The sequence below is a fragment of the Strix uralensis genome, chromosome 5 (assembly GCF_047716275.1).
Source record: "Strix uralensis isolate ZFMK-TIS-50842 chromosome 5, bStrUra1, whole genome shotgun sequence".
Lineage (NCBI taxonomy): Eukaryota > Metazoa > Chordata > Aves > Strigiformes > Strigidae > Strix > Strix uralensis.
In genome coordinates, this window is record NC_133976.1 from 55074781 (window position 1) to 55100008 (window position 25228).

A 25228-nucleotide genomic window follows, 5' to 3' on the forward strand; every position below is an offset into this window, starting at 1 on the left:
TGAGACTAAGAGGAACTCCTGCGCCCTCAGCACTTTGACTTTATTCCCCACGGACAATTGGCTTCTCACACGCCCCTCAGCTCCACCTTGTTTCAGGACAGAGGGCGCATTGTGTAGGATCTTCCCAGGAAAGCGTGGGGGAAGAGTGGCCGCAGTGACCACGTTCACAGCACTCCTCTTCCGTCCCAGCGTATTTCCAGCACCGGCCACAGCGGCGCAGCACTCCCTCACCCCAAAGCGGACCCCTCCCCACCCCCCACCCGAACTGGCCTGCCCCCGCCTGCCCCCGCTCCCGCCCCGCCGCCTGAGGGGCCGGACGCAACGGCCGCGCGCAACGGCCCACGCCGCTCACGTGATGCCCCGAGGGGCGCGCGGCGCCTCGAGACCCGCCCCAACCATAGAGGAGCCTCCGCGCGGGGGAGAAAAGAGCAGCGGAACCATAGAGCTGGCGTTGGCGCGCTAAAGCTCCCGCTTCCGGAGCGCGGCTCCGCGCGGCGCGGCAGTCGCGCTTTACGGCGGCGCGCCACTCGGTCCCGGTTCAAGATGGCGGTGGGGCCGTGGCGGCAAGGAGCGTGGGGGTTATAGAGGCCGCTGCAGCGGGAGGGAGCCGGGCCGCCCCGCCCCGGCCGGGCGGAGGGGTGAGAGGAGAGGGACGGGACGGGACGGGGCTGGGAGGAGAAGGAAAGCGAGGAGGGAGACGGCGGTTTGCGCTACCGCCTTCTCTTCCTCAGCTTGGGGGGGAGGAGGGGAGGCTTTCGTGTGCCTCATAGGAGGCTTTCTGCCTCGTTCCCCAGGGGCCAAAAAAATCATAAATTTAGTGGTTGGGGTTTTGTTGTTTTGTTGTTTTTGGTTTTTTTGTTGTTTTTTTCTTTCGGCTGTTAACTTGTTGCGTTAAAACTCTTTGGTTTGTGTCCTAAAGGATTTGGGATCGAGGTTCCATAAGTTTATTATCTTTCTCTTTACCCTTTAAATGTTAGAAATGTGGAGAATACGGGGTGCAAATGTAACTCCTATTCTGTTTCTTGAGCGTCCTACCTAAAGAAATGGTAGTGTCTTGCAAAAAAATTCGTGTAATCTTATAAATAGAAAGTATGTTATTGGTGATCACAAATCATGGGGTGCTCTTGCGAACAGCAGGTCACCTGTGAGCATAACCTGGTAGTATAAGTCATGAGCAGAGCTCAAGATTTTTACTAGTCAGTGTATTGAATGTACTCAGTGCTTGGAGGTTGCTAGGAACTCCTCTGTGAGACCTTGAAGCACTGAACGAAGCACTGTGCTTAAATTTCTTTTTAGGGTGTAAGGGGAGGCATGTCATCTAGTGGTTTAAAAGTGACATTTGTAATCAGGAAAGAAGGATGCGCATGGTGACTGCAGTGAGGCTGCAGAGAACTTCAGACCGAACTTGTGAATACTTTCACTTTGGTCGCAATCTGTGTGGATGCAGTATGGTGACTAGGAAGTTGTGTCCCATCAACTCACAAACTTAAGAGGTTGTTTCAGACTTTGGGGTGGAATCTGTTGTGTCTTTTTCTTTCGTTTTGTTTTTTTCCCAGTGGTATTTTGGCAGGGAAGTAAGGCTGGAGGTGGGGGGAGATTAGAACTGTGAGAGAGGCAACGTCCCTGACTAGTTTGGATGCTTCTGTAGTCATCTGTAAGTTGTATAAATGTCTAAAGACAAGCAATAATTCTTTTCAGAGTAACCTTTTCTTCTTTGGTTGTCATAACACAGCTTGAAATAATACTGATGGAGATAGAGAGTGTAAGGGCAGTGGTATAGCAGTGGTCTATGGGGAAGAGAAGAGATGGATGTGTGTGCAGAACACTTGCTGATGGATACAGTGGTGCTAGGGAGAGAAATTAAGGGCAGCTTAAAATCCTGAGGAAAGGAGGAAATTTGTGGGAAACATTTAAAAATGAGAGGAATGGAAAGATAAAGATTGAAGAGCTCTCATGAGAGTAAATGAAAAGCTAGAAGGACTCTGATATGCTCTTAGGAAGACAGAATCCGTATTTCTCCATACCTGTATCCCTCTGTAGTGTAAGCAAGAAGCTTCTTTGAGTCTTAGAGTGAATAAGGAACTAGTTGATTAGTTTGAAGTAGATACTTAGTAAAGTAGTAGTAAGTAGGTACTTAAATAGTAGTACTTAGGTAGAGTAGGGTGATTTTGATGTGAATGTGTGAGCTTGTAGTAGGGTTTGAAGACCTCACAAGTATTTGAGGTTTTTGAGGGAGCAACTCTGGTGATCTAGAGAGGAGGAATAAGCATACTCAAGCTGCTGGTGCATAGGACCTGAAACAATGTTGTCTTTTCTAGGTCTCTCCCTCTTTTTAATTTGTTTTTTTTGAGGCGGAAGGAAAACACTCAAAATGGGGCGGAGATCTACATCATCCACCAAGAGTGGGAAGTTTATGAACCCCACGGATCAGGCCCGTAAGTATCCACAAAAGCTAAGCAGATGGGAATGGGGTGGGGGTGGGGGGGGCAGTCCAGTCCTAGGGAAGCAGATAAAAAGCTTTCCATGAGGATAAGATTCTCACTTGTGAATCAGAACTGAGTTTCCTTAACTTGAAAAATACCGTCTCAGTTTTGGCTGGTGTAAAAACTTCCTGAGAAGGCTGCTTGCTTGCATGCTGTTGCTTCTCTGAGTATTTACCTCATAAGTTTTTACTGTAGTTATCAGTGTTCAAAGGTCTTTGTACTTAGCTGTTGGCTAAACTGCAAGCTGCTTTCTGGGACATGGTTAATCTGAATTTGAGGAACATGTCAAATTTTGCAGATGCTCTGATTAGATGAGGGAGTTGTCTGTGTTTTTTTTCCTTTTGGCCAAATGTTATCAATGCTAAGCAGATAAAGAAAATCCATAATTCCATAGTGAATATGCTTTATTTCGGATGCATACTCAAAGCCTACATATTTTCAAAGTGTGTTGTCTGTCATTGACTCTGTTTCAGCTTCTGGGCAGCAATCCCATCATGATTGCACACATCACTATGACTCTTGCTCCCAATTGTTCTTTTTTTGTATAGAAACACCCCTGCTTCTGGAGATAGGAAGACTGTATAACACACATGAAATTGAAATCTATTCCATGCTTATTTCGATTTCACTGAGAAGATGAGTTAACAGTTACAGTCTTTGTAAAATGAGTGAACTGTTGAGAAACAGTCTTGATGAAGGAGAGGTTCTTCATAGACTTGATTGTCTCTTTCAAGTTGTTATTTTCTCTTTTCTCCTCCTCTCTAGGGAAGGAAGCGCGGAAAAGGGAACTAAAGAAGGTAAATAAGCAGATCAGGAATTTTTATTTGGCATTCCCTGTACTATGTATCATGTTTGTGAATGTAATGGGCCACGGCTGATGAACAGGCTGCAGATGTTTTGGTTGATATCCTAAGATTCACTTTGGAAAATACTGTCCAAACAAGTAGCTTAAGAAAACATAGACAGAAATCTTGTTTTGACCAGTCATATCTCATTATCTACTATTTTTTAACTTGTGATGGCTACAGCTTTTTGAAACATTTTTGTGAGTACTTGGGAATAAAAAAAAAACCACCAAAACAAAATCCTAAACCAAATGACAAATAAACTATCTGAAACTCTCATACTTTTTAGCATGTTTTACTGTATACCTTGTGGCAGTTGGTTTATTTTGTTGATTGTACGTGTCTTTGTTGGAGTGAATGAATTATAGAAGCATTTGTAAATAGCAAGATAGAGGAATTAAAATTCCCATAAGTTTTAATTACCTTTGCTGCTAATGGTTAACATTTACAGGGCATTTTGAGGTGCATTTTTTTCTGCAGACTGGGAGTATTGAGAGGGGAGTATTTGGTACAAAGGTTCTGTCTCTTTCTCCTGTGATATTTTTCTGATCTCCTTGATGTCCGATCTTAGAACAAAAAGCAACGAATGATGGTACGAGCAGCTGTACTAAAGATGAAAGATCCAAAGCAAATTATCCGGGACATGGAAAAATTGGATGAGATGGGTGAGTGAGAGGTACCAAGTGTTGGACTTAAGTAGTGGTTTCACAGAATCATCTAGGTTGGAAAGGACCTTGAAGATCATCCAGTCCAACCATTAACCTAACACTGACAGTTCCCAACTACACCATATCTCTCAGCGCTATGTCAGCCTGACTCTTAAACACCTCCAGGGATGGGGACTCCACCACCTCCCTGGGCAGCCCATTCCAACACCTAACAATCCGTTCTGGAAAGAAATGCTTCCTAATATGTAGTCTAAACCTTCCCTGGCGCAACTTGAGGCTTTTGTGTAGGTTTTGAGGTTTGTGTAGATGCATACATAGTTTTAAGGGACAACTGAGGGACTAAAATAGAGTAACGTTTTTTTCTTTCGTGTTAGAAGGGGAGATTCTGTGAATAATCAGGAATTGATTATGATTTGATGTGGTGCTATTAAAGATGACTTTTTTTTCAGGAAGATGGCTATTATAAAAAACTAGTGTCCGTGATAGTGACTTAGAGTTGAGGGAGGGGATTGTTGTAGCGCTGAAGACTTCCTGAAAACAGGGATTGGAAGTTGTTTGCTTTGAAGTTGTTTCATTTCTCACAGTTGTGGAGCAGAGTAACTTAAGAATTTTTGGGTTGTTTTTTGCTGTCTTGGATTAGAGTTTAACCCAGTACAGCAGCCACAACTTAATGAGAAAGTGCTAAAGGATAAACGCAAAAAACTCCGTGAGACTTTTGAGCGCATCTTGCGGCTCTACGAGAAGGAGAATCCTGACATCTATAAAGAACTGCGCAAGTTGGAAGTAGAGTATGAGCAGAAGAGATCACAACTTAGCCAGTATTTTGATGCTGTCAAGGTAATGCTTACTATATTTCGGGCTTGTAACTGTGGTATTGTATACTCTTTGTCCACTTATTAGGTTTGACAATTGTAAGGGAACTTTTTATAAGACCAGTATATATGTTTTTTGGCCCATATTAAGTACTTGTATTAATTTGGGTAGTATCTTCAGTTACAGCATTTAAGTGAGGGTAGCATGGGGATTATCAAGTTTGTATTTGTCTCTGATACACTGATTTAATTCAACAAGAAATTACGGGGGAAAGGGAAATTTATGTTGCAAATCAACAATATCAGAATTTGTTTTCTGTGTTAAAGAGAGTGAGCCTGTGAGTGTGCAGTTGGTATTTCTGTGAATTTCTACTAAATCTGTTGCTGGAAATAATGAGAATCCTTTGGCATTTCTTTAAAGAGCTTTATTTGACATTCTTCCCTACCATATTGGAGAACATAATGTTGCCCAAGTGCAAGTACCTGTAAGATTTTTTTTTCTTTCCTTTGGAATATGCAGCAGCCTGTGATTTGTGCCTTCTGGATACTGAAAAAATACAGGCATACTCGTCTGCAGCCTCACTGCTTTGGGGACTGAAGGTCTAAAGAGAGATGAAAACCTGACTGGGTTTTGACTGAAATACTAAAACCTTTCATGGGTGCACTGTATGTGCTTCGTTTTGTGTTGAAAGCTTTTCCTCTTGACTTTTTCCCAAATGTCTTTCATGGACTGCTGCAAGATAATGTGCCTTCAGAACAGACACCTTTGGCAAGCGATGGCAGGTCCTGTGTGTTCTGTACGCTGGAAGGTAATGAGGTTGTACAGTAGCTCTGTGGGAATAACTTTTTTTTTTCCTTTTCTTTTCTTTTTCCCCTCCCCCCCCAGAATGCTCAGCATGTTGAAGTGGAAAGTATCCCCTTACCTGATATGCCACATGCTCCCTCCAACATCCTCATACAGGACATTCCTCTTCCAGGGGCCCAACCCCCTTCTATCCTCAAGAAGACATCAGCCTATGGGTAAGAGGGGAGGAAAAAAAAACTTGGGGAGGAAGTAAAGAAAAGGAGCACTTTTATTACTGGGGAGGAGCTAGGGGTAGAAGCAGAGATAATACAGACTAGGAGAAATCAGGAGTTCTGTGTGACTGAATTGTACTTTTTTTAACCAAAGCCCTTCTTAATCTTTTCCTACTATTACAGGTTTTTGTTTAAATTTGTTTATGAGTAATATATGTCTTTTAGCATTTGTCTTTCTGCATATCAGTAAAACTTAAAGCCCTGCAACTTCGAATGTAAATGTCCCTTAAATTGTCATGTATGTGTTCTATTGTCTTGCTAGTGTATTCAGTTTAACCTCCTAGTTTACTTGTTTATCAGGTTTCTCATTCTAGTACTGGTTCTTTCTATTTCTTTGAGTAGTCTTCCATTTTCACCAACTGTGGTTACTTCATTCTGCACCTGTGATGGGATTCAATACTTGTTTGTTTTTCAGTCTTCGGTTGCCTTTTGAGAAGCTTGCTTTTGTCTGATCTTCAGCAATCATGCCTCTGTATGATGTTGTAAACTCCTTGGGACAAATCTGTACTTTATGAATGTTCATGTTTCTTTTTAGAAAGCTTCTGTGTAAGCAGTGATGGGAGAAGGCTAAAGAATTCTATTAAGCTCATGTATGTCTTTGTTCATTTGTGTTGTTTTGTGTTTCTTGTTTCCTTTCTTATTTCCAGACCACCAGTTCGGTCCATTTCTGTACTGCCTCCTCCTGGGCTTGGTGTTCCCCGTTTACCTCCAGGCAGGAAGCCTCCTGGACCTCCTCCAGGGCCACCCCCACCTCAGGTCCTACAGATGTATGGCCGTAAAGTGGGTTTCACCTTGGAGATGGCTCCTCGAAGGCGAGAAGAGGAGATTTCTTACAGTTCTGAAGCAGGTAAGGACTTTCCTATTACTGTTTGGGGTTTTCCTTGACCTCTCTGTTTTGCTATGGATAGTACTGTCGTGAGCATAGTGTGCCCTAGACAAGGTATTCTCTGGTAATATGGATGCTAATACTACTTGAGGGACTCTTGTTAAGTGATTGTACCTCTGAGATGATTCTAGTATATTTCATAATACCTGCAATTTTGTTGTCAGCTATATTTTTAAATGCTGAAACTTAGAACTTTCAGATACCTGTTTTTTTGTTATGTTGCACCGATGGGATATTTTCCCATGGAGCCTTAGAAGGCTGAAACGTTGTTCATATTATCCCTTTAAAAAAACAAAACAAAACAAAAACCAAACAAAACCCAAAAAACTCCCAACTTTCTCTGAGAATTCTTCCCTTCTCAAAAAAAAACCCCAAACAAAAACTAAAAACAAAGTAACAAAAACTATCCAAAAAACCCCAAAACAATGCAACCCCAAAAAATCCAAACCAAGCCTGGATATGGTTTTGATAGGAGACCGTAGGTCCTCCTTTAACACAGTTACTGTATCTTCCCTAGAAACTGTTGTGAATGGGTAGATCAGCTTTTTGCATACCAGAAAGCATGGAGCATTTCAATGGTGGGTGAGTGCTGTATAGAAATGAACTAATGAGTTGTAGGTAGGAGTTGCCTTCACTTGTTTGCTGTGCAAATTAACTAGCTGGTTAATAGGAAATCTTATAAATAGACTCTCCAAAATATTTTTTAAGAATGTGCTAAACAGTAAAGGGTTGACAGTATGTCTGTGCTGTTGCTAGGGGTTTTTTTCTAACTGTAGACATACAAAATATTCTGTCTTTCACTCCAGTGTATTTGGAGTTTATGCATTTCCTAATACTTTGCTTCCTGCAGGACAGCGAGGGCATGATGACGATATGTCCAGTACTAGCGAAGATGAAGGTTATCCTGAGGATATGGATCAAGACAAGCATGATGAGAGTAGCGATGATAGTGACAGTGATAGGTCAGATGCAGACAGCGAAGGCGAGGACTTCCTGCATCGTGATAATGACAAGGAGAGGGAAGGTGGTGAAGAAAAGAAATCAGGTATGATGGGAAGTTACAGATTGGGGTTTGATTTTTCAAAAGAGGAACACTACTTAGCAGAGTTTGTGTCTCTTTTCCTGCCTGGTGGGGAAACTAATTTGTCTATCCAGCTAACTGTTCTAATTCAGCTAAATTCCAGCTGAAGAATTTTTATTGGTAAATGGATCAGAAGGAAACTATCAAGAAGTAAAGCATCTTTCAGATGGACCTGTTTTCTTAACAGTTGATGTAACTTAGTAAGGTTGCAAACCATTTTTCACCTGAAGCATTGAATTGACAGGGCACCCTACAAAAATTAAGCCTCAGTGTAAAATATACTCACTCTTTAGTGACTTGAACAACTAAGACAACTAAATTTCATACTACTAATGCTTCTGGATAATATTTTTTTCTTCATTACTTGGGGGAGACCAATAGATAAAGAATACTATGTTAGCAAAACTTCAAATAATCAGTAACGCCAGTGTTCATCCTTATGTAATGAGCATCGTTATGTTAGAATGATACATTATCCATATCAGCTAGAAGACTTAAATCTATCTGACTTCTGTTATTTTCTTCCTACTTCCTGCCACCCTTGCCCATACTTTGCTTTCCCCAGGTCATAGCGTACGGTTTGCAGACATGCCTGGGAAATCACGAAAAAAGAAAAAAAACATGAAAGAACTGACTCCACTCCAGGCCATGATGTTACGAATGGCAGGTGAGTGAGATGGATATATTAAGTGGACATATGCCGTTAGGCTTCCAGTTAAAGTTTCTCTGGTAAGCTTCCTTTGTTTGTACAGGTTTTTATTTTATACAGTAAATATTTTACTGTCATAATGTAAGATCTGCTAAAAGACTAAGCTGTGGTTAGGTATTGGCATTTTTTAAATCATTTTTAGTCTAGTAGCAGTGTGTGTTTTGCATAGCAGAGTTGAAGTTATGGTAGCAACTTATGGTTTTTTTTGATGTACTGAGGTTTTTTTCTTCTAAATTTTATCTTGCTTCACTCTTAAACAATTGCTCAAACAGAGTATGAACCTCTTAGTGAAAGAAAGGGTGATATTGTGTTTATGGGCTCAGGCTGTGTCCTGTAAGGATTTGCATTCCCTAAAAATAGCCTTTTGTAAAAATAAGTTAACCAATAGAGTGCTGATTTCTTTTTCTTTTGTTTTAGAAAGACACCCCAGTGTCTTTCAAAGGCACTGGAGTTTCTTGGACATGGGAATTATGTTTATTTTGAGGTGTTGTCCCCTTCCCGCCCCCGTCCCCACAAACTCGCACAAACCATAGATCAAATATCTGCAGTTTGTGTTGGTAGTAGAAGTTTCAACTCCCACAGGAACACATAGCTCTTGGTGGCAAAGCTCTAGCCATAACTGTGATTTTTTTTTTTTTTCTTTTTCTGTATAACAATAAAATGTGGTCAGCTTTTCTTTCTTTTGAAGTAAGGTTTATCTTTCTTCTTTTATTTTGTGTGCTCAGGTTTTTTTGATGTTCACAAAGAGATTACCTGTGGACTGATTTTTTATAAGTATGTCTCCATTTCCAGGTCAGGAAATTCCAGAAGAAGGGAGAGAAGTGGAGGAATATTCAGAAGAGGAGGAGGAGGAAGAAGAGGACTCTGAGTCTGAAGAGACATCACAGCAACAACAGCAACAACAACTCAGTGAGGAAGCTCTTGCAGAGACTGGGTCATCTACTGCAACTTCCCAGACACAACAGCAGCAACCGCCTCCACAGCCAGTTCCTCCAGCTCAGATACAGGCACCTCCCATGCCTGGGCCGCCTCCACTAGGACCACCACCGGCCCCTCCACTGAGGCCTCCGGGACCACCCACTGGCCTTCCTCCTGGCCCTCCACCAGGTGAATACTTGATTTACTCTGGTTTGAAGGATGCAGGCTCTCAGTACTACAGACAGTGTATCAGTTTGGGAGTTTTGAAGCTGCAGATTGCGTGGCAGTTGGGGTACAGGAGCCCAGTGTGGTAATTGCTGAGACCTGTGTGATTTCTTCTGTAGTCAGTCTATTACTGTACTGTGCTTTTGAGGCATCCAGCTCCTGTGGCTGTAGTCAGCCTGATGGGCTTGTTTGTTAGCACTAACACTGACAGGCAGCAGTGGAACCAGTGTTGGGAGTATGAAGAACAAGGCCTGGTGCCAAATAACTCTCCAGTGTTTTAAACAAAGTTCTCTTTCCATTGTCTTCCTTGCTGTTACGTTTCTGATACTTCCTAGAGGGGGAATCTCAAACCAGTTATTTTCAATAGAGCAAAACTACTTCTTTTCAGGCCAGAATGACAATCAAATGCCAGAGTGAAAAGTTCTTTCACTTTTAGCTGTTCAAATTCTGACAACCTCAGCTCAGTAGCTGTTCTCAGCTATTGCTTCATTACATGAGGAGGACCCCTTTTTCCAAGTGGGAGAAGATACTTGTACTTGACTATTATGAAGAAACTTTAACTCTACAACTGCTGTCTCTTGAGGTCTGGCAGATGGCTAGTATTAGAATAGCTTCCAAGTTTCTATTGAAGATCTTTATTATTGCCTGATGGGATAGTTGTGGTTTTTGTTTTTTTTTTTTTTTAAACCGTGAACTAAGTTTCTCTCTTGTGTGCATGCTTTTAGGAGCTCCTCCGTTCCTGAGACCTCCTGGCTTACCAGGATTGCGTGGGCCTTTACCTCGACTTCTACCACCAGGCCCTCCACCTGGGCGACCACCTGGCCCTCCCCCAGGCCCCCCACCAGGTCTGCCCCCAGGTCCTCCTCCACGTGGTCCCCCTCCTCGTCTGCCCCCTCCTGCCCCACCAGGTAAAGTGGTCTGTTTGCTTCAGCACCAGGTCTCTTCTAGCTTTATTATCCCAATTTTTGCTGTGGTGACCAAGCCAGTAACTGGTTACCAGTTTGGTTTTGTTCCTGTCTGTGTGGCTGCATTGTGCTATGTGCTATTATATTTTTCTGTGTAATAACAAGTAATTCCATGCTGCTGTGTGTAGTTTGGTAGCAAGAAACCTGTCCTCAAAATGGGAATTTCAGAGTTTAAACTTCTGCTGGACTGTTTCTCATTAACCCCCGGGTGCTGTAACGGTGCTCCACTTAATGAGTTGGAGATAGGGGTATTTATTTTTTTCTGCCTGATCAGACATTTCTGATGACTCTGAAATTCCAGTGAGATGAATCATCAAGAAACTTTATTTTCAGATTATAAATTTAAACTTTGAAAGGGAGCAAGACACAGGTTCCTGTAGCTTTCAGAATCTGAGGAGTAGTGGCATTTTCAGCCCAGCATTTGGTGCAGGGTTGAAAACTTTTTTAAGACTCCCAGGTGTGGAGTCAGCTCATGCTTCTTTTCTTCTTACAGGTATCCCTCCTCCTCGCCCAGGCATGTTACGGCCACCTCTGGTGCCTCCGTTAGGACCTGCCCCACCTGGGCTCTTCCCACCAGCTCCCATTCCAAATCCTGGGGTACTGAGTGCCCCACCCAGCTTGATTCAGCGCCCCAAGGCAGATGACACCAGTGCAGCCACCATTGAGAAGAAAGCTACGGCCACTATCAGTGCCAAGCCACAGATCACTAACCCCAAGGCAGAGATCACTCGCTTTGTGCCCACTGCCTTGCGAGTGCGCCGGGAGAATAAAGGGGCTTCAGCTGCCTCCCAGAGAAAACAGGATGATGAGCCTGCTCTCCCATTAACCAAAGCTGCCCCTAAGGCTGGATCATCTGCCCCTATCTCTGTACAGACAAAGGATGATGTGTATGAAGCCTTCATGAAGGAAATGGAAGGTCTCCTGTGACCTGTCATAGTCGTAGTCAGCTTTCCTGCCCCTCTGAACACAGATCAGACCACTGCAGAGGGAGGAGAAGGAAAGGTCCTCCTGCAAGCAACAAAAGGGCTCGCATGACAGGGAATCGTTCCCTATCCACAGGTTAACTTGCCAGTATGCTCTGAATAGAGACTGCTGCAGATGAAGTGTGGCTGGAGTCCTCCTTTCAGAGCTAGCATGTCCACTCGGTGGAAGGAAATTACAGTAAAGAAGGTGATGCTGCTTTGCTTGAGTCCTCCCCCTTCCTTGGAGGGAGATAATGGTACTCTGGGGAGGGGGGCATGGGACTGGGGGGTGACTCTGCTCTGCCTGAATCCTTGCACATCCTGAATGCTCTGGTGAGGGTAGTAGAACGGGTTTTTAAGGAGCCAGAAAAGTGTTAGCAGCATTGCATACGCATATGGTTGTCCAGTTTTTATTTTCTGTACTGCTCTTTTCTGTAAATATTTTATAATCCTGTTTTTTAGTTGCAGTGAGATTGATCAATCATCTTTCTTTCAGGATAGTCAGGGAGGTAATTTGTTGCGTATACTGTACACTGGAATTTTGCACCCTATCCCCTTTACGGTCATCTTGATGGCTTTTCATCAGCTGGGGAAACTTCATTTTGTCTTGAGAAAGACAATAAATGTTCAGTGTATCAAAATACTGGTTTCCTTGTGATTTGTCTAAAACTAGCATGTAGATGGAAAGGGGGGGGATGTTCTTTGGCCTTGGGGGAAGATAGAGGCACTCTGAACTTCAGCAAAGAAAAGCAGTTGCTACAGTATAAATAGTATGTACTCTTTTTTTTAAACTCATGTTCTGCTATATTCTTTTTAAGTTCCTAGACATCCCTTTCAACCTTTGTTGGTAGCTATCAGAAACTTAAGTCTTGAAGTAATACTAATAATTATAAAACTATTTATTTTATAAACTCTTATTGAAAGGTTTACTTTGTATCAAGCCTCAGATACCCACTGGATGCATCTTGGACAGGCTACCTTCAGTAAAAAATTGTTAAACGATTTTAATTCTAAGAGCTTGACTTGTGGAAAATCTGTTTTCAAATTCTATTAAAGCTTTTAAGGTGCAGATATTTTTAAAAAAAAGAACTTTAACATTCCCAGCTTAAAGAATTCTTTTTCTGTTTTGGTGGAAGTATTCCTTTAGCTTCATTCACTACGCTGACAGACAAATGTACTAATAACCCTTACCAAATGCAATGAAACAAATCTTTATTCTCATTTGAAACAGACTGCAAAATCTCTTGGAATCTTGTAGACAAATTAGTTTTAAGACCAGTGGGATCAGTTGTGTTGGCAGTGAGTCTCTCCCAAATGAGCTGCTGCTTTAGAGAGGGAATAAATATTTCAAAAATGCAAAGTTTGGTCTGGAATGCTGAATTTGAGCACAAGACCTAATACTAGTAGTTAGCTATTTATGTAGGTGTCTTCATCCTGTTAAAAAAAAAATAAATTGTTAGTGTTGTAAGTATGATATAACATGAAAAAGATTGAGAAAACTTCATTGCCCCCGTTGAAGAGCTTGTGATGGGTGTCTTGGTGATTTTTAAGAGTGAGTCCTCTAACTCTATCAATTTCTAGGTGAATATATTCAGGCTTGTGGGTTTTTAGATTTTTTAATAAAGAGAATTTATGTTAAGCTGCCAGAGCAGTAGATATCTCAAATAATACCTTTAGTTGGCTATAAGCCCCAGACAGACCTAGCTGAATCCTCAATGTTTAGAGGTTAAATTTGTTTTAAGGAGACAAAATTATTAGCTACCCAAACTTATACTTCAAAACTTTGATTCTGTTTTTACGAATTCTGGACACAAACAAATAGGCTTGTACAACACTTCTCTCCCTGGTTCAGGAGTTAATTGCAGTTGTCAGTAGTAACTGAAATACTTTTTTTTTTTTAAGTTACATTTATGGAATATCCTCTTTATTTTAGCTTTTTTAAAAAAATGCATTTTTGTCATTAAGTGAAATGTGTCAATGATGATTTTTGGGGGGAAGGGGCATCATTGTGGTATTGCTGATCCTCAGTTTCATAATAGTATTGACCCTCCCTCCCAGGAAGCAGCTTAAGTAGAAGAGGAACTGTGTTCTGGAATGAATCCCCCTCATTCAAGGTTGAGAAAATCTCCCTGGCAGCCCTGTGATGACGTTAGTAACCTATAAGAGTCACTTGATTCTGCTCCTCCAGTCTGATTTTTATGTATTTTTTTTTACGTTCCATTTGCCATATTCTCACATAGGTGAGCCACCTTTTCTTCCCTTGGGATAGTGAACACTTGCCTGTTGTACCTATCCTTTTCAGACTGAGGCAAAAGGGTTTGAATTTGCTACATGTTTAAATGAGCTCAGAGAAGGCAACTTAATGCACAAGGACTGTACATAATATCAGAAAGGTCACTTCCTTACCCTGTCCAGAATAAAAGGGGGTAGTTTCCTATAACTGATAGACCTCTAAGATGCCTTTGGGGGGTGTGTGGGGAGGGGAGGGGGAGAGAGAGTACCCCTGGAATGGGCTTTGAAGCACCATGGAAGAGCTGGATTTGACAATGTAAATCATCCAGGAGCTGACAGATTTTTCTTTTTTTGTTTGTTTGGTTGTTTTTTTTTGTTTTCCTGGGAAGAGTCTGCGATCAGGGTGCCTGTTATCTCGTGTGGCTCTCATACAGGAGGCTTGTCCCATTCTGTTGTGGTTTTGGATAAATATGTGGGGTTGGGAGCTGTATGTCTAGCTGGGACTATGTGTATAGACTGGCTGCACTTCTTTGTCTTTAATACAGTTCTAAGTGGAAAGAGCACAAAGATGGAAGCTCTTCCTTGTTGCTTTTATCAAAGCAATGGGATCTGTGGATGCCCTGGCTTCAATCCATGCACTCAGGTAAACATCTGGTTCTTCATCAACCATGCAAATCATGGGCCATGGCAGAAACATCAAATCCAGCTTTGAGGACTGCTGGCAACCTTTTCTCCCCCAGCATCAGAAATTATTGTAAAGCAATTCTTTTTCCCTTCATGTTATCTTTGGCCTCTGGTAATGACTCTGAGCGAGTGGAATCCTTAAAAAAAGAACAGATCAATGAAATGTGCTTTGACTGAACATCCATCACATTACATAAAGTTTTGTGCTTATACTTCTATCAAGAGAAGGTAGGAAAATGCTCCCTAGTACCTCTACTGTGTCTCAGTACCCTGACACTGGTCAACAAGGGATTGAATAAGAAAGTGTGTGAAATAGATATATGTGAGTATATATATCATACTGTTTGTTTATTTATTGAGGGAGAATTGAATCTATGTTTAGTATTTAAATAGATTTAAATGTTTTCTTAGAAGGAAGACAAGAACACAGTAGAAAGCTTGTGGCATATTCAACACAGCCCGTGGAAACAATTACATATTTACCTAATGATGGCACTGGTCATGGACACAATCCTGTAATGCCGTCTTCTCTACAGCTCCAGAACAGATGTTCTCAGCTCTGGACAACTGTTAACATAAACTAAAGCCCATTTGTCCTTGTTTTTGTATTGTGGTCATACAGAGCTTTGGGATTCTTCTCTGTAGTACCACCTCCATCCTGTGGTCACATTTTTCACCTGTGGCTCTCAGTAGAAAAATGATTGTGGGGAGGAAAAGGGCTGGGAAAGGATGGAGCCACAGAGAAGTGATGTGACTTGCCCAAAGCATAGTTGAAGATTAGTGACTGCATAAAGATGGAAATAGACTCCTGAGACCAGTTAATTTGTTATAACACATTGAATCACACCACTAAGGAAAGATGTTTCCTAAATATTACTGAGCCTTCAGATCAGGGAGCTAGTCCTAGTTACCCAGAAATAAACAGGTTGTGACAGTACTTTGTGTGTGCTATGAAGTTCTTTCTATTTTGCCTGGTTTGTAATCCTCCTGCTGTGACTGGCATATGCTGAACAGTTTAGATCAGAGTTCCTATTTTTGTACCCTTCTGGAAAGAAGGATGTGGTTCTCTCTTAATCACGGAGTTGCAGAGTTTAGATGGAATGCCTTCTTTTGGGTTTTGTTCTTTTGTTTGTTTTAGGTTTTTTGTTTGGGGTTTTTTTTTTGGTAGGCTGTCATGGACCTGGTGAGAGTCATGTCTTTGTCTTTCCCTGAACTATGACAATGCCAGTATCCAGAGTAAGCAGCCTAGCCTGGTGCACACACGCTACTCCCTCCACTGTAACTCTATGATCTCCATATCATAGGATCTGGGGTGCATTACAAAGAACACCCACAAGTTAGAGTACAACAGCATCAAGGAATGCAGATGGGAGCAAAGAATCACTGAGAACTGGACTTTATGGAAGTGAGAGCAGAATCCCGTGCTGTGGGGGGAAATGGGGCCTGCTGTGCAAGGCTGGGATAGGGGAAGGATGTGGCTAAGTCCAGGATGCAGGTTCCTTCATTGCTTTAGACAAGGATAACGCCTGCCCTTGCTCAAAATGTATGTAAGAATGAGAAAAAGATGTCAGGGAATGAAGAGAAACCATGTGTAATTAGAGCAAAGGAGGAAAAATGAACAGGAATCTCTCTAAGACAAACATCCTGAATCTTGAAGAAGTCACTTCAGCTTATTGGTGTAGTGAGATATTCTCTAGTTTGAGTAAAAGTGTAACAGCCTGACTTCTAATGCTCTGCAGAATAGCCTTGCAAATAGTACTGTATTAGTTTGATTACAGTAATATTGGAGTAATTTGTCTCCAGAATCAGAGAAATTTCCTGTGTTATATGTTCCTACCTCGTTTCTATATCTATCAGTGGTGGGTTGCAAATGTTCCTACCGAAAGCAATGTTTCTCTTTTGTAATAATAATAATATTTTAAAAAGTAATGCTGTAGTAGTAAATCCTGTAGTAAATACAGGATGATCTCTGAAACGGCAGCGATGGCTTTAGCAGAGGTTCCCCCCGTTCCTGGGAGGCAGCTGTGCGCCTCTGCTCTCCTCAGGCAGCTGAGACACGTTTCCCGGTAAGATGACCTTCCGGAGGGGGTCTCGGGGTCAGCGGCGCCCGGGCTGCCCGGCCGAGGCGGGCCAGGAGCGGAGCCCGGGGGGGTTCGGGCCCCGCCCAGGGGTGGCCCCCCCCCCCCCCCGCCCCTCCCGCCGCCTGCTGGCAGGCGGGGGCAGCCCGGCGGGGAGGGCCCGCCGCCCGCTCCCCCATTGGGTGGATTTGGATCCGCAGCGCCATTGGCCGGAGCGAGTGAGAGAGCGCTGCGGCCAATCAGGAAGCAGGCCGGGGCGCGCGGAGAAGCTATAAAAGGTGGCCGGGCGGGGGGGCGTAGCGACGCGTGTGTCACGTCAGTTTGGGCGGCGGCTGCAGAACAGGGTTGGGAGCGATGTCCGGCCGCGGGAAGCAGGGCGGGAAGGCGCGGGCCAAGGCCAAGTCGCGCTCGTCACGGGCCGGGCTGCAGTTCCCCGTGGGCCGCGTGCACCGGCTGCTGCGCAAGGGCAACTACGCGGAGCGGGTGGGCGCCGGCGCCCCCGTGTACCTGGCGGCCGTGCTGGAGTACCTGACGGCCGAGATCCTGGAGCTGGCGGGCAACGCGGCCCGCGACAACAAGAAGACGCGCATCATCCCCCGCCACCTGCAGCTGGCCATCCGCAACGACGAGGAGCTCAACAAGCTGCTGGGCAAGGTGACCATCGCGCAGGGCGGGGTGCTGCCCAACATCCAGGCCGTGCTGCTGCCCAAGAAGACCGACAGCCATAAAGCCAAGAGCAAGTGAAAGAATTATCTGAGGAGCGTTCCCACCTCAAAAGTGACCCAAAGGCTCTTTTTAGAGCCACCCACTTCTTCATAAAAGGAGCTGTAGATCCTGGCAAAAAAATGCCAAGCTAAAATGCTTCCATTTGCTTGTAAAAATAAACTTTCTAAAATCTAAATGTTGGCATTACAAAATACGTTAATTACTGCTAAATACATGCTAAAAATCAACGAGGTTTACACAGTGTGAAAAGAATCATTCTGCTCTGTAGGGGTGAGAAAGGCACAAAGTTGATTATTGCAAGAAGGAACCTGCAGCCCCAACAGGCCTCTGGTACCAGCTCAGTCCTACGTGAAGCTGAGGTAACTCACTCATGTCTTTAAAAATCTACCCTGTCCCCCTCTAAACAACCTTTTGACCTACAGACTTTGTCTTTTTTTTCATAAGAACAGGCATTCTGAATTACTCATTTTTAATACCATTTTCTCATGGCTTTGAGCTGCCATGGCCATTTTGTGCCTGAAATCTGAATGGACTTGAGAATAATTGTTAATCACTGGACAGGCAATTTGAGGTAAAAAGGACTACTGTCACTGTCAGTTTTGACTACCTTATACATAGTGCTGCACATACCATAGAGATGTTCAAATAGAAACAGAAAAATCAGTGGCTATAAGTCAATAAACACATTTTAATAATTATCCATCCAAAACCACAAATTACTTGAATCGTAACATTGTACAAAATTTTAGTACCACTGACAGTTACAATAGCAAGGGGTAACAAGCAGTTTACAGGCCTTTGGCAGAACAAAGGGTTGTAGGCAACAATAAAACTAACAGAGAATACTTGTTTTAATTCTGTGTACTCTGAAAAATAAAATGAATTTGTTTTGAATTCGTTTAAGTGTGGTCTCGGTAAAGCGCAGCTGAAGACTTTCCCCCTCTTGCTAAGCAGCCAGTTTAGTATAGCAGATATATCAGTTGAATATGCTATTTTTAATATTACTTCCAATGCATGAATCAGTCACTGGACAGTAAAAAAATAGAATATTTTGCAATCTGCTGTGAAAGGGGAGCCCTAACTGATAACTTGAGCAAGTTTTATTATGTAGAAGTATGGAAAAAATCAGCTGCAGCAGTGTCTCCTTGGATAATGATGACTCAGATTTTCACCAATCAAGCTGTATCAAAATAAAAACACTGCTGAATTATAAAGTCATAGGGCACTGATTATAACTATTAACAAAAACTGGCCGTGTAAAATTCTTATGTCACCCAATTTTTAAAGAAAATAAGTATTTCTGTAGCAGAGCACTAGGGAACCATGTCTGCATTGTGCACACTGAGCAACACAGTACAAGCTGCTATGCTGTAAAAAGTCATCTCCTTCTGGGGCACAAACAGCCCTTCACAGGACTTTAATCTGCTTCTTGCCTTGTTGCATAATGCACTAATTTAATTTATTTTAATTATTTTGAAAGGGGTAAAGGATTTTGGACAAAGAAGCTAATTTCTAATCCATATTCAGTGCTCAAGATGAGCCTGTGTTACTTCCTCCTCTTTGAAATCAATTTGCGATTAAAATATCGATTCAAATCCCTGATTTTCAGTTCAGATTAAGAGAAGACCCTTTGAAGAACAATAATTAATTAGTCTGAAGATTTAGTTGCCCACGTCGCGGATTTTATTTAGAAGGAAAAACAAAAGTTTCTGTCTCCCGAGGTCTGTTTAGGTCCAGGACTCGGGGTTTATCGCCTCTTTTTTAACTCACCCTTTGCCTCCTCGAAGGGAAACTTTGCCGAGGGGAAGAACAGTCTTTCTTTTCCACGTCGCTGCGAACTGGGGGGCGGTTGGTGGCAGAAATTCTGATAAAAACAGGCTTTTTTGACTCCTAAGAAACACAAAATGAGCGGGGAGAAGGGACCTTTCTGCCGTGCAGCGGGGCGGGCTCTGCAACGCACCAATCACCGTGCGGCTCCTCTCTATAAATATGAGGCCGCTGACTTGCTCCAGGCCCAGTGGTTTCCCCTGATTCGTGGACGACGGCTGCCACTATGTCGGAGACCGCGCCTGTTGCCGCTCCCGCTGTTTCTGCTCCCGGCGCCAAGGCCGCCGCCAAGAAGCCGAAGAAGGCGGCGGGCGGCTCCAAAGCCCGCAAGCCGGCGGGGCCCAGCGTCACCGAGCTGATCACCAAGGCCGTGTCCGCCTCCAAGGAGCGCAAGGGACTTTCTCTCGCCGCGCTCAAGAAGGCGCTGGCCGCCGGCGGCTACGATGTGGAGAAGAATAACAGCCGTATCAAGCTGGGGCTTAAGAGTCTCGTCAGCAAAGGCACCCTGGTGCAGACCAAGGGCACCGGCGCCTCCGGGTCTTTCAAGCTGAATAAGAAACCGGGCGAGACAAAAGAGAAGGCAACTAAGAAAAAGCCGGCAGCCAAGCCCAAGAAGCCGGCGGCCAAGAAGCCTGCCAGCACTGCTAAGAAGCCCAAGAAAGCTGCGGCGGTGAAGAAGAGCCCCAAGAAAGCGAAGAAGCCAGCGGCCGCCGCGGCCAAGAAAGCGGCCAAGAGCCCCAAGAAAGCGGCCAAGGCAGGCCGCCCCAAGAAGGCAGCGAAGAGCCCGGCTAAAGCCAAGGCAGTGAAGCCCAAAGCAGCCAAGCCCAAGGCAGCCAAGCCCAAGGCAGCTAAGGCGAAGAAGGCGGCGCCCAAAAAGAAGTAAAATGACTGAGAAGAAATTACAGAGTTTACTCATTTAAATAAACCCAAAGGCTCTTTTAAGAGCCACCCACTTACTCTCAAAAAGAGCTGGAACGCTACAGTAACCGCAGCAGCAAAACCGAATCTTTAAAGGGTCTTGGTAGGAATTCATATGGAAATAAGAAAGTTTGCTATTTTAGGAAGGTGTGCGTTCGGTGCAGCCTGTGGGGTATCCGGGCTTACTTAAAGGGGAAGTGTTTTCCTGCGGAGCCGTGCGATAGCCGCAGCCGCTTGCTCCGCCCCCACTTAATTGACCGGCACAGCCGAGAGCGGCAACAGCCGGAGGCCCAGCGAGCGCCCCTCGGCTGCCGCGCCCGGGCTTGTTTAAAAGTCCCGCGCTGGGCTCGGACTGGCCCCTTTCGCTCTGCAGCCCCGCCCCGTAGGGCGGCAACACCCGCCACCCCCCTCCTTGTTCCCGGCGGCGTCCCCTACGCTCGCTCGGTTCTGTACGGCGCCGCCTCCCCGCTGCACAGCGGCTCCGGAGCGGGGGGTGCGCGGATCAAGGGAAGGGACACGCGTGTGCCGTGCCCCAGCTCTCTGCCTTTGCTCCGCAGGGGAAGGGTGGGCGGCGGCGCGACTTCTGGGGAGGGAACTGGAGCAGGAGAGCTGTAGTCCCACGCTCTACTGTTGCCCTCCCCCAGGTACCCAGCCCATCACCGGCCGCTCCCGAAGAGAGAACCGACTCATACAGAAGTTTGCACGTTGGTCCTTTATACAGGAAAATCCTTCATGAAAAAATCTTTACCTATCGTCTGATGGAGTACGGACAGCTACTTCACTGAAACAAGCGATAGGGCTGGGAAGAACGTAGGGCGCAACGGAACGTAGGAAAAAGACTAAGCTACAAACACGACTGTAAGACTTGCTTCAGAGACTGCTTTCGCAATATTTATTAAAGATAAAGTATGAAAACCTTTAGAAAATAAACGGCAACCTACCTTTCTCCGCAAGACTTCCAGGTTCTGAAAGTGTGGCTCGCAAAACACTAGGAACAAGCTGCTGCTTCTTAGCCACATTCAAGACCAGAGCTAACAACATGTACTTATTTTTAAGTTTTAAGCAACCAAGTAGAACTCTATACCGAGAATGGGCTGTTAAGAGCTCTCCACTTGAAAATTAAGTAGCTACATTTGCAGCTACCTAACCTTCCAGTGACACGAAAGTGAAATCTGCTTTACATACCTGCCAAGAAAAAAAGTAATTCAACCCTTCTGTTTGAAAAAATTGGTGGCTCTTAAAAGAGCCTTTGGGTTAAAACTGACAGTCCGAGACGCTCTACTTGGAGCTGGTGTACTTGGTGACGGCCTTGGTGCCCTCGGAGACGGCGTGCTTGGCCAGCTCGCCGGGCAGCAGGAGCCGCACGGCCGTCTGGATCTCCCGCGAGGTGATGGTGGAGCGCTTGTTGTAGTGCGCCAGGCGCGAGGCCTCGCCGGCGATGCGCTCGAAGATGTCGTTGACGAAGGAGTTCATGATGCCCATGGCCTTGGACGAGATGCCCGTGTCGGGGTGCACCTGCTTCAGCACCTTGTACACGTAGATCGAGTAGCTCTCCTTGCGGCTCTTCTTGCGCTTTTTGTCGCCTTTCTTCTGCGTCTTGGTCACCGCCTTCTTGGAGCCCTTCTTGGGCGCGGGGGCTGACTTGGCTGGCTCGGGCATGGCGAAAACTCCTTGACTACTCTGGAGCACCGGAGTGCCCAAGAATGCGATTACTCCCGTATTTATAGGGGCCTTATGCAAATCCCTGGCCTCAGCTATTAGCGCTTCTATTGGATAACGAAACCAGGGACGTCACTTTCCTTACGAGGGGCTTCGTAATTGGTCTTTTTTAAAGCCCACGCTGGTATTGGTTAATAGTTGGAATCCTATCAGCCAATCACAATAAGCTATTTCAATCGCACTGTTCGGTGGCGAAGCTCGTCCTTGGCTGCCTGGTCTCGCCCCGGAGCATCCGGGCTCGCCCGTCTCCTGCAGCTGCCAGATCGGGCGGATTTGTACGTACAAAGTGCGGTTATCAGTAATTTATCCAGGAAAAAAAAACCTAGAGAAAATGGCAAAGGGTTTTGTTACTCTTTTATTCCTTCAAGAAGAAGTATACCTGCATACTTCATGTAATAGCCTGCATTTCTAAAAGCCACATGTTAAATGTAAAAGGGAAAAACTACAACCAGAAAAGATACAGAGGCTCTGGAATACTAAGTTTGTTAATTGTGTTTGAAATTAATTCTTTTGGTCCAAAGAACATGGCTTGTTTTTCAGGCCGTTAAGTGAGATGGATGTTCTGCATTAATCTCTAAATTGAAAGAACGTGAACTTCTTTTGGGACGTATTAAAAGACTGGATTAATTTGTTTAAATCAAACCCAAGATATTCCTGGTAATAAAAATAAATCATAGATTTAAAATTTAATTTTGAATTTATTGTGAATCAGAAATTATGGCTGTTTTTTTTGTCAAGTTAACATAATTGTTCAAGAAGAAGAAAATATAATTGTTTAAACAGACTAAAATGATTTTATGGTATTAGGAATTCTAATGTGCTAATTTTTTTATGGAGCACATGTTGTTCAATATAGTATTACCCTGTATGTTTCAAAAAAGGGTAGTTTTTTTAAAATTAAAATGCTGTGTGGCAACATTATAAATTATGATTGTAAATGCATTTATCAGTAAATTAGAATGCTATAATCCACTTTTAAAAGGATCAAGTTAATTTGTGGTTGAATGAAGATAGGACTGGATAACTTGGTATCATAGCCAGTGCTATAATTATGCTATTTCCTTAAGGGCCATTCAAACTCTAGACTTTCTCAGTATAGAGGAGACGGATGGCATGTGCCTATGCAAGAAGGCACCTATTTGGCTTAGGTAAATGAAGTTTAAGGTGGACGAGACTGCTAAAATCAGAACAAATTAATGATTCAAAAAGATCTGTAAGGATAGTGAGAAAGATTCTGGATACTGGTGCAAGCAATAAAAAGCTCTGTCACCTTACCAGACTGGTTTTGTTTCTGTGTTGTTGTTTTGTTTTTTTTTTCCTTTTTATGTTGCTGGACAGAATTCTGGATGCACAATTAGTTCCAGCCTACATCCAAAATAGTGCTGTCTGAAGAAAGGGAGCCAGGTGAGGAAAGTGTGGGACCTTTCTCCTTTGCAGTGAGTAATGCTTGCTTGCAAGTGGTTCTGCTGTGCATAACACCTAAACTAGGGAAACAAAGGCAGCCACCTGTGTTGAGGAGAGCAGCTTCATGCTGCCTCTGTGATGCTGCAGCTCTGGTTTTGTGCCTGCCCCTGCCTGTAGCTCTGCTCCCTCTCATCAGGAACAGGGATCATCCATCTCCATTTTCTCTGCTTCCCTCCCAGCTATCAGTAGCAACTGCATCAGCTTGGAGAAAATCGGGTAAGGCAGGAGGGAGCTGTATCTGCCTTTTAAGGAGAAGAAAAGTATTTCTCTCTTTTTCAGCAAAGCAAGAAGAGAAGCCAGAGTGGCCCATCTCTAAACTTTTAACTCCCCACATATAGTGTGAACCTGATGACTTTCTTTTGGCATAAACATAACCTGAAAAATCAGTTCACTCACTGAGAAACCTCTGCCTGGTAACAGGAGTTCTCTTGTGAACATCTGTGAAAGTTCACGACTGGAAAATGTGGCATAGGATCTCCAGTTTTGTGTCCACAATAGCAGAGAAAGGCTGTATTTTTATCTGAAAGAGAAAATGTAGAATAACACAGGGCCATCTCAGGAACAAAAAGTCCATAGATCCAGAAAGCAAGGGCATTAAAAACAAAAAAACCCCACAAACACAAAAACCAGCTTCTACAAACACTATATTCCCTGCCCGCCCCCCTCCCCCCAGTCCTTCCAGATAAAAGTGACAGCTGAGGTAGGTGTTAGATATTCTTATATCTAGCAAATTCTGTAAAGATCAGCTATGGAGTAGAAAGATATCCTCCATCGATGAAAGGTGGCTACTGTGAACTGAACAGCAACTGCTTGTTTTTAGCCTTCCAGCTGAAAAGTGTGTTTAAAAAAACACAAAATCAAAACTGAACTCAACCAAATAAACAAACACAAAAAGCAGCAGCTGATTAATAAGTGACGACCAGTCAGTCCTGGTGTAGCATGGTTATGCATGCTGCTCCTTCACAAAAAGGTACAACCAGAGAGTGCTAAAGGTAAAATAACTGGGGAGAGGAGTAGGGAGAGGATTATGAGATGTTTATAAAGGGGTCTCAAGTTCTTGGAAAGAACTGGTTGTGGTAATGGCAGAAGAGCTGAGTTTATTGCATTGTTTAGACCATCAGGATATATGGAAAAGGAATCCAGACATTCATATTTCTCACAACAGTCTAAAATAACCATGTTCACTAAGGGAAATGGATGGGAACTTGTTAATGTCTAGTCACTTGTCATCCATCCACAGTGGAGTTTCCAGTGACTGACCAAAGTTTTGGAGGATCCAAAAGAAATAATCCTTCAGAATCAGGAAACCTAAGTCTGATGGGAGAGAACAGAGAAAGTCTTCAAGAACAGCTCCAGAACAACGCAAGGATGTCAGAGCTCAAAGAAGTCACCAGCCTATTGCATGTTACCAAACAGTATGAACTGTGGGACTCTGTCTTTTTTTTCCCTGGTTGGTGTATCTTCTCCAGGTGAACACATTGTGCTACAGGCTGACAGCTTTCTCCTGTTCAGGTAACTGGAAATTACTAGGAGGCAGTTGGAAGACATAAAGGCAAAGCTGCTGTTAGTGTTTTGCCACTAAGCTCCTGGGTGACTTCTGCATAGATTTTTTATGAAAAATACTCTTTCTTATTCTGAAATCTCCAGTTAGAAACATTTTTTTCCTCTCTCTGCTTATTGCTTAAATGGGCTTCAAGAAGAAAAATGGAATTTATGAGTAGTATCTTGGCTCTAATTACCTCACCTTATGCTGTCTCTTCAGCTAGAAATGCTGTAGGACCATTTATCTGATGAGGGAAAGTCAGACACCTGTGTATTACCTTGGGCTTACAGAGTACACCTTGCCACTGCCAAAAGCTCCTGAAAAACAAACCAACAAAAAAACCCAGAAGCAAACAACAGAGACAAAAAGATAGACTTTTAAGAATAGTAGGATAAGTGTGGGAGAT

General features: G+C 43.8%; 4 protein-coding genes across 4 annotated transcripts; 3 read left to right on the forward strand and 1 right to left on the reverse strand.

The window, feature by feature from the left end:
• Positions 1 to 470: 470 nt before the first annotated feature.
• On the forward strand, positions 471 to 12272 carry WBP11 (WW domain binding protein 11). Its single transcript, XM_074870901.1, has 12 exons — positions 471 to 638; positions 2319 to 2435; positions 3249 to 3280; positions 3900 to 3993; positions 4637 to 4833; positions 5695 to 5828; positions 6533 to 6732; positions 7622 to 7816; positions 8418 to 8519; positions 9354 to 9668; positions 10430 to 10612; positions 11163 to 12272. Exons 2-12 carry the CDS (start codon positions 2372 to 2374, stop codon positions 11594 to 11596), a joined length of 1950 nt encoding a protein of 649 aa, XP_074727002.1. The 5' UTR covers positions 471 to 638; positions 2319 to 2371; the 3' UTR covers positions 11597 to 12272.
• A 4674-nt stretch (positions 12273 to 16946) lies between these two features.
• Positions 16947 to 17526, forward strand: LOC141944383 (histone H2A). Its single transcript, XM_074870904.1, has one exon. The coding sequence runs from the start codon at positions 16980 to 16982 to the stop codon at positions 17367 to 17369; it is 390 nt and encodes a 129-aa protein (XP_074727005.1). The 5' UTR covers positions 16947 to 16979; the 3' UTR covers positions 17370 to 17526.
• A 133-nt stretch (positions 17527 to 17659) lies between these two features.
• LOC141944382 (histone H1-like) lies at positions 17660 to 20144 on the forward strand. The gene has a single exon (XM_074870902.1). The coding sequence runs from the start codon at positions 19405 to 19407 to the stop codon at positions 20059 to 20061; it is 657 nt and encodes a 218-aa protein (XP_074727003.1). The 5' UTR covers positions 17660 to 19404; the 3' UTR covers positions 20062 to 20144.
• Positions 20145 to 20965: 821 nt separating this feature from the next.
• LOC141944384 (histone H2B 1/2/3/4/6) lies at positions 20966 to 21784 on the reverse strand. Its single transcript, XM_074870905.1, has one exon. The coding sequence runs from the start codon at positions 21753 to 21755 to the stop codon at positions 21375 to 21377; it is 381 nt and encodes a 126-aa protein (XP_074727006.1). The 5' UTR covers positions 21756 to 21784; the 3' UTR covers positions 20966 to 21374.
• Positions 21785 to 25228: the final 3444 nt, after the last annotated feature.

Bases quoted from the DNA above. Each gene is read 5' to 3' on its own strand.
- LOC141944383 (XM_074870904.1), top strand. From the start codon at position 16,980: ATGTCCGGCCGCGGGAAGCAGGGCGGGAAGGCGCGGGCCAAGGCCAAG.
- LOC141944382 (XM_074870902.1), top strand. From the start codon at position 19,405: ATGTCGGAGACCGCGCCTGTTGCCGCTCCCGCTGTTTCTGCTCCCGGC.
- WBP11 (XM_074870901.1), top strand. From the start codon at position 2,372: ATGGGGCGGAGATCTACATCATCCACCAAGAGTGGGAAGTTTATGAAC. The intron at 3,281-3,899 runs GTAAATAAGCAG...GTCCGATCTTAG, and splicing joins GGAAAAGGGAACTAAAGAAG to AACAAAAAGCAACGAATGAT. The intron at 9,669-10,429 runs GTGAATACTTGA...GCATGCTTTTAG, and splicing joins TCCTCCTGGCCCTCCACCAG to GAGCTCCTCCGTTCCTGAGA.
- LOC141944384 (XM_074870905.1), bottom strand. From the start codon at position 21,755: ATGCCCGAGCCAGCCAAGTCAGCCCCCGCGCCCAAGAAGGGCTCCAAG.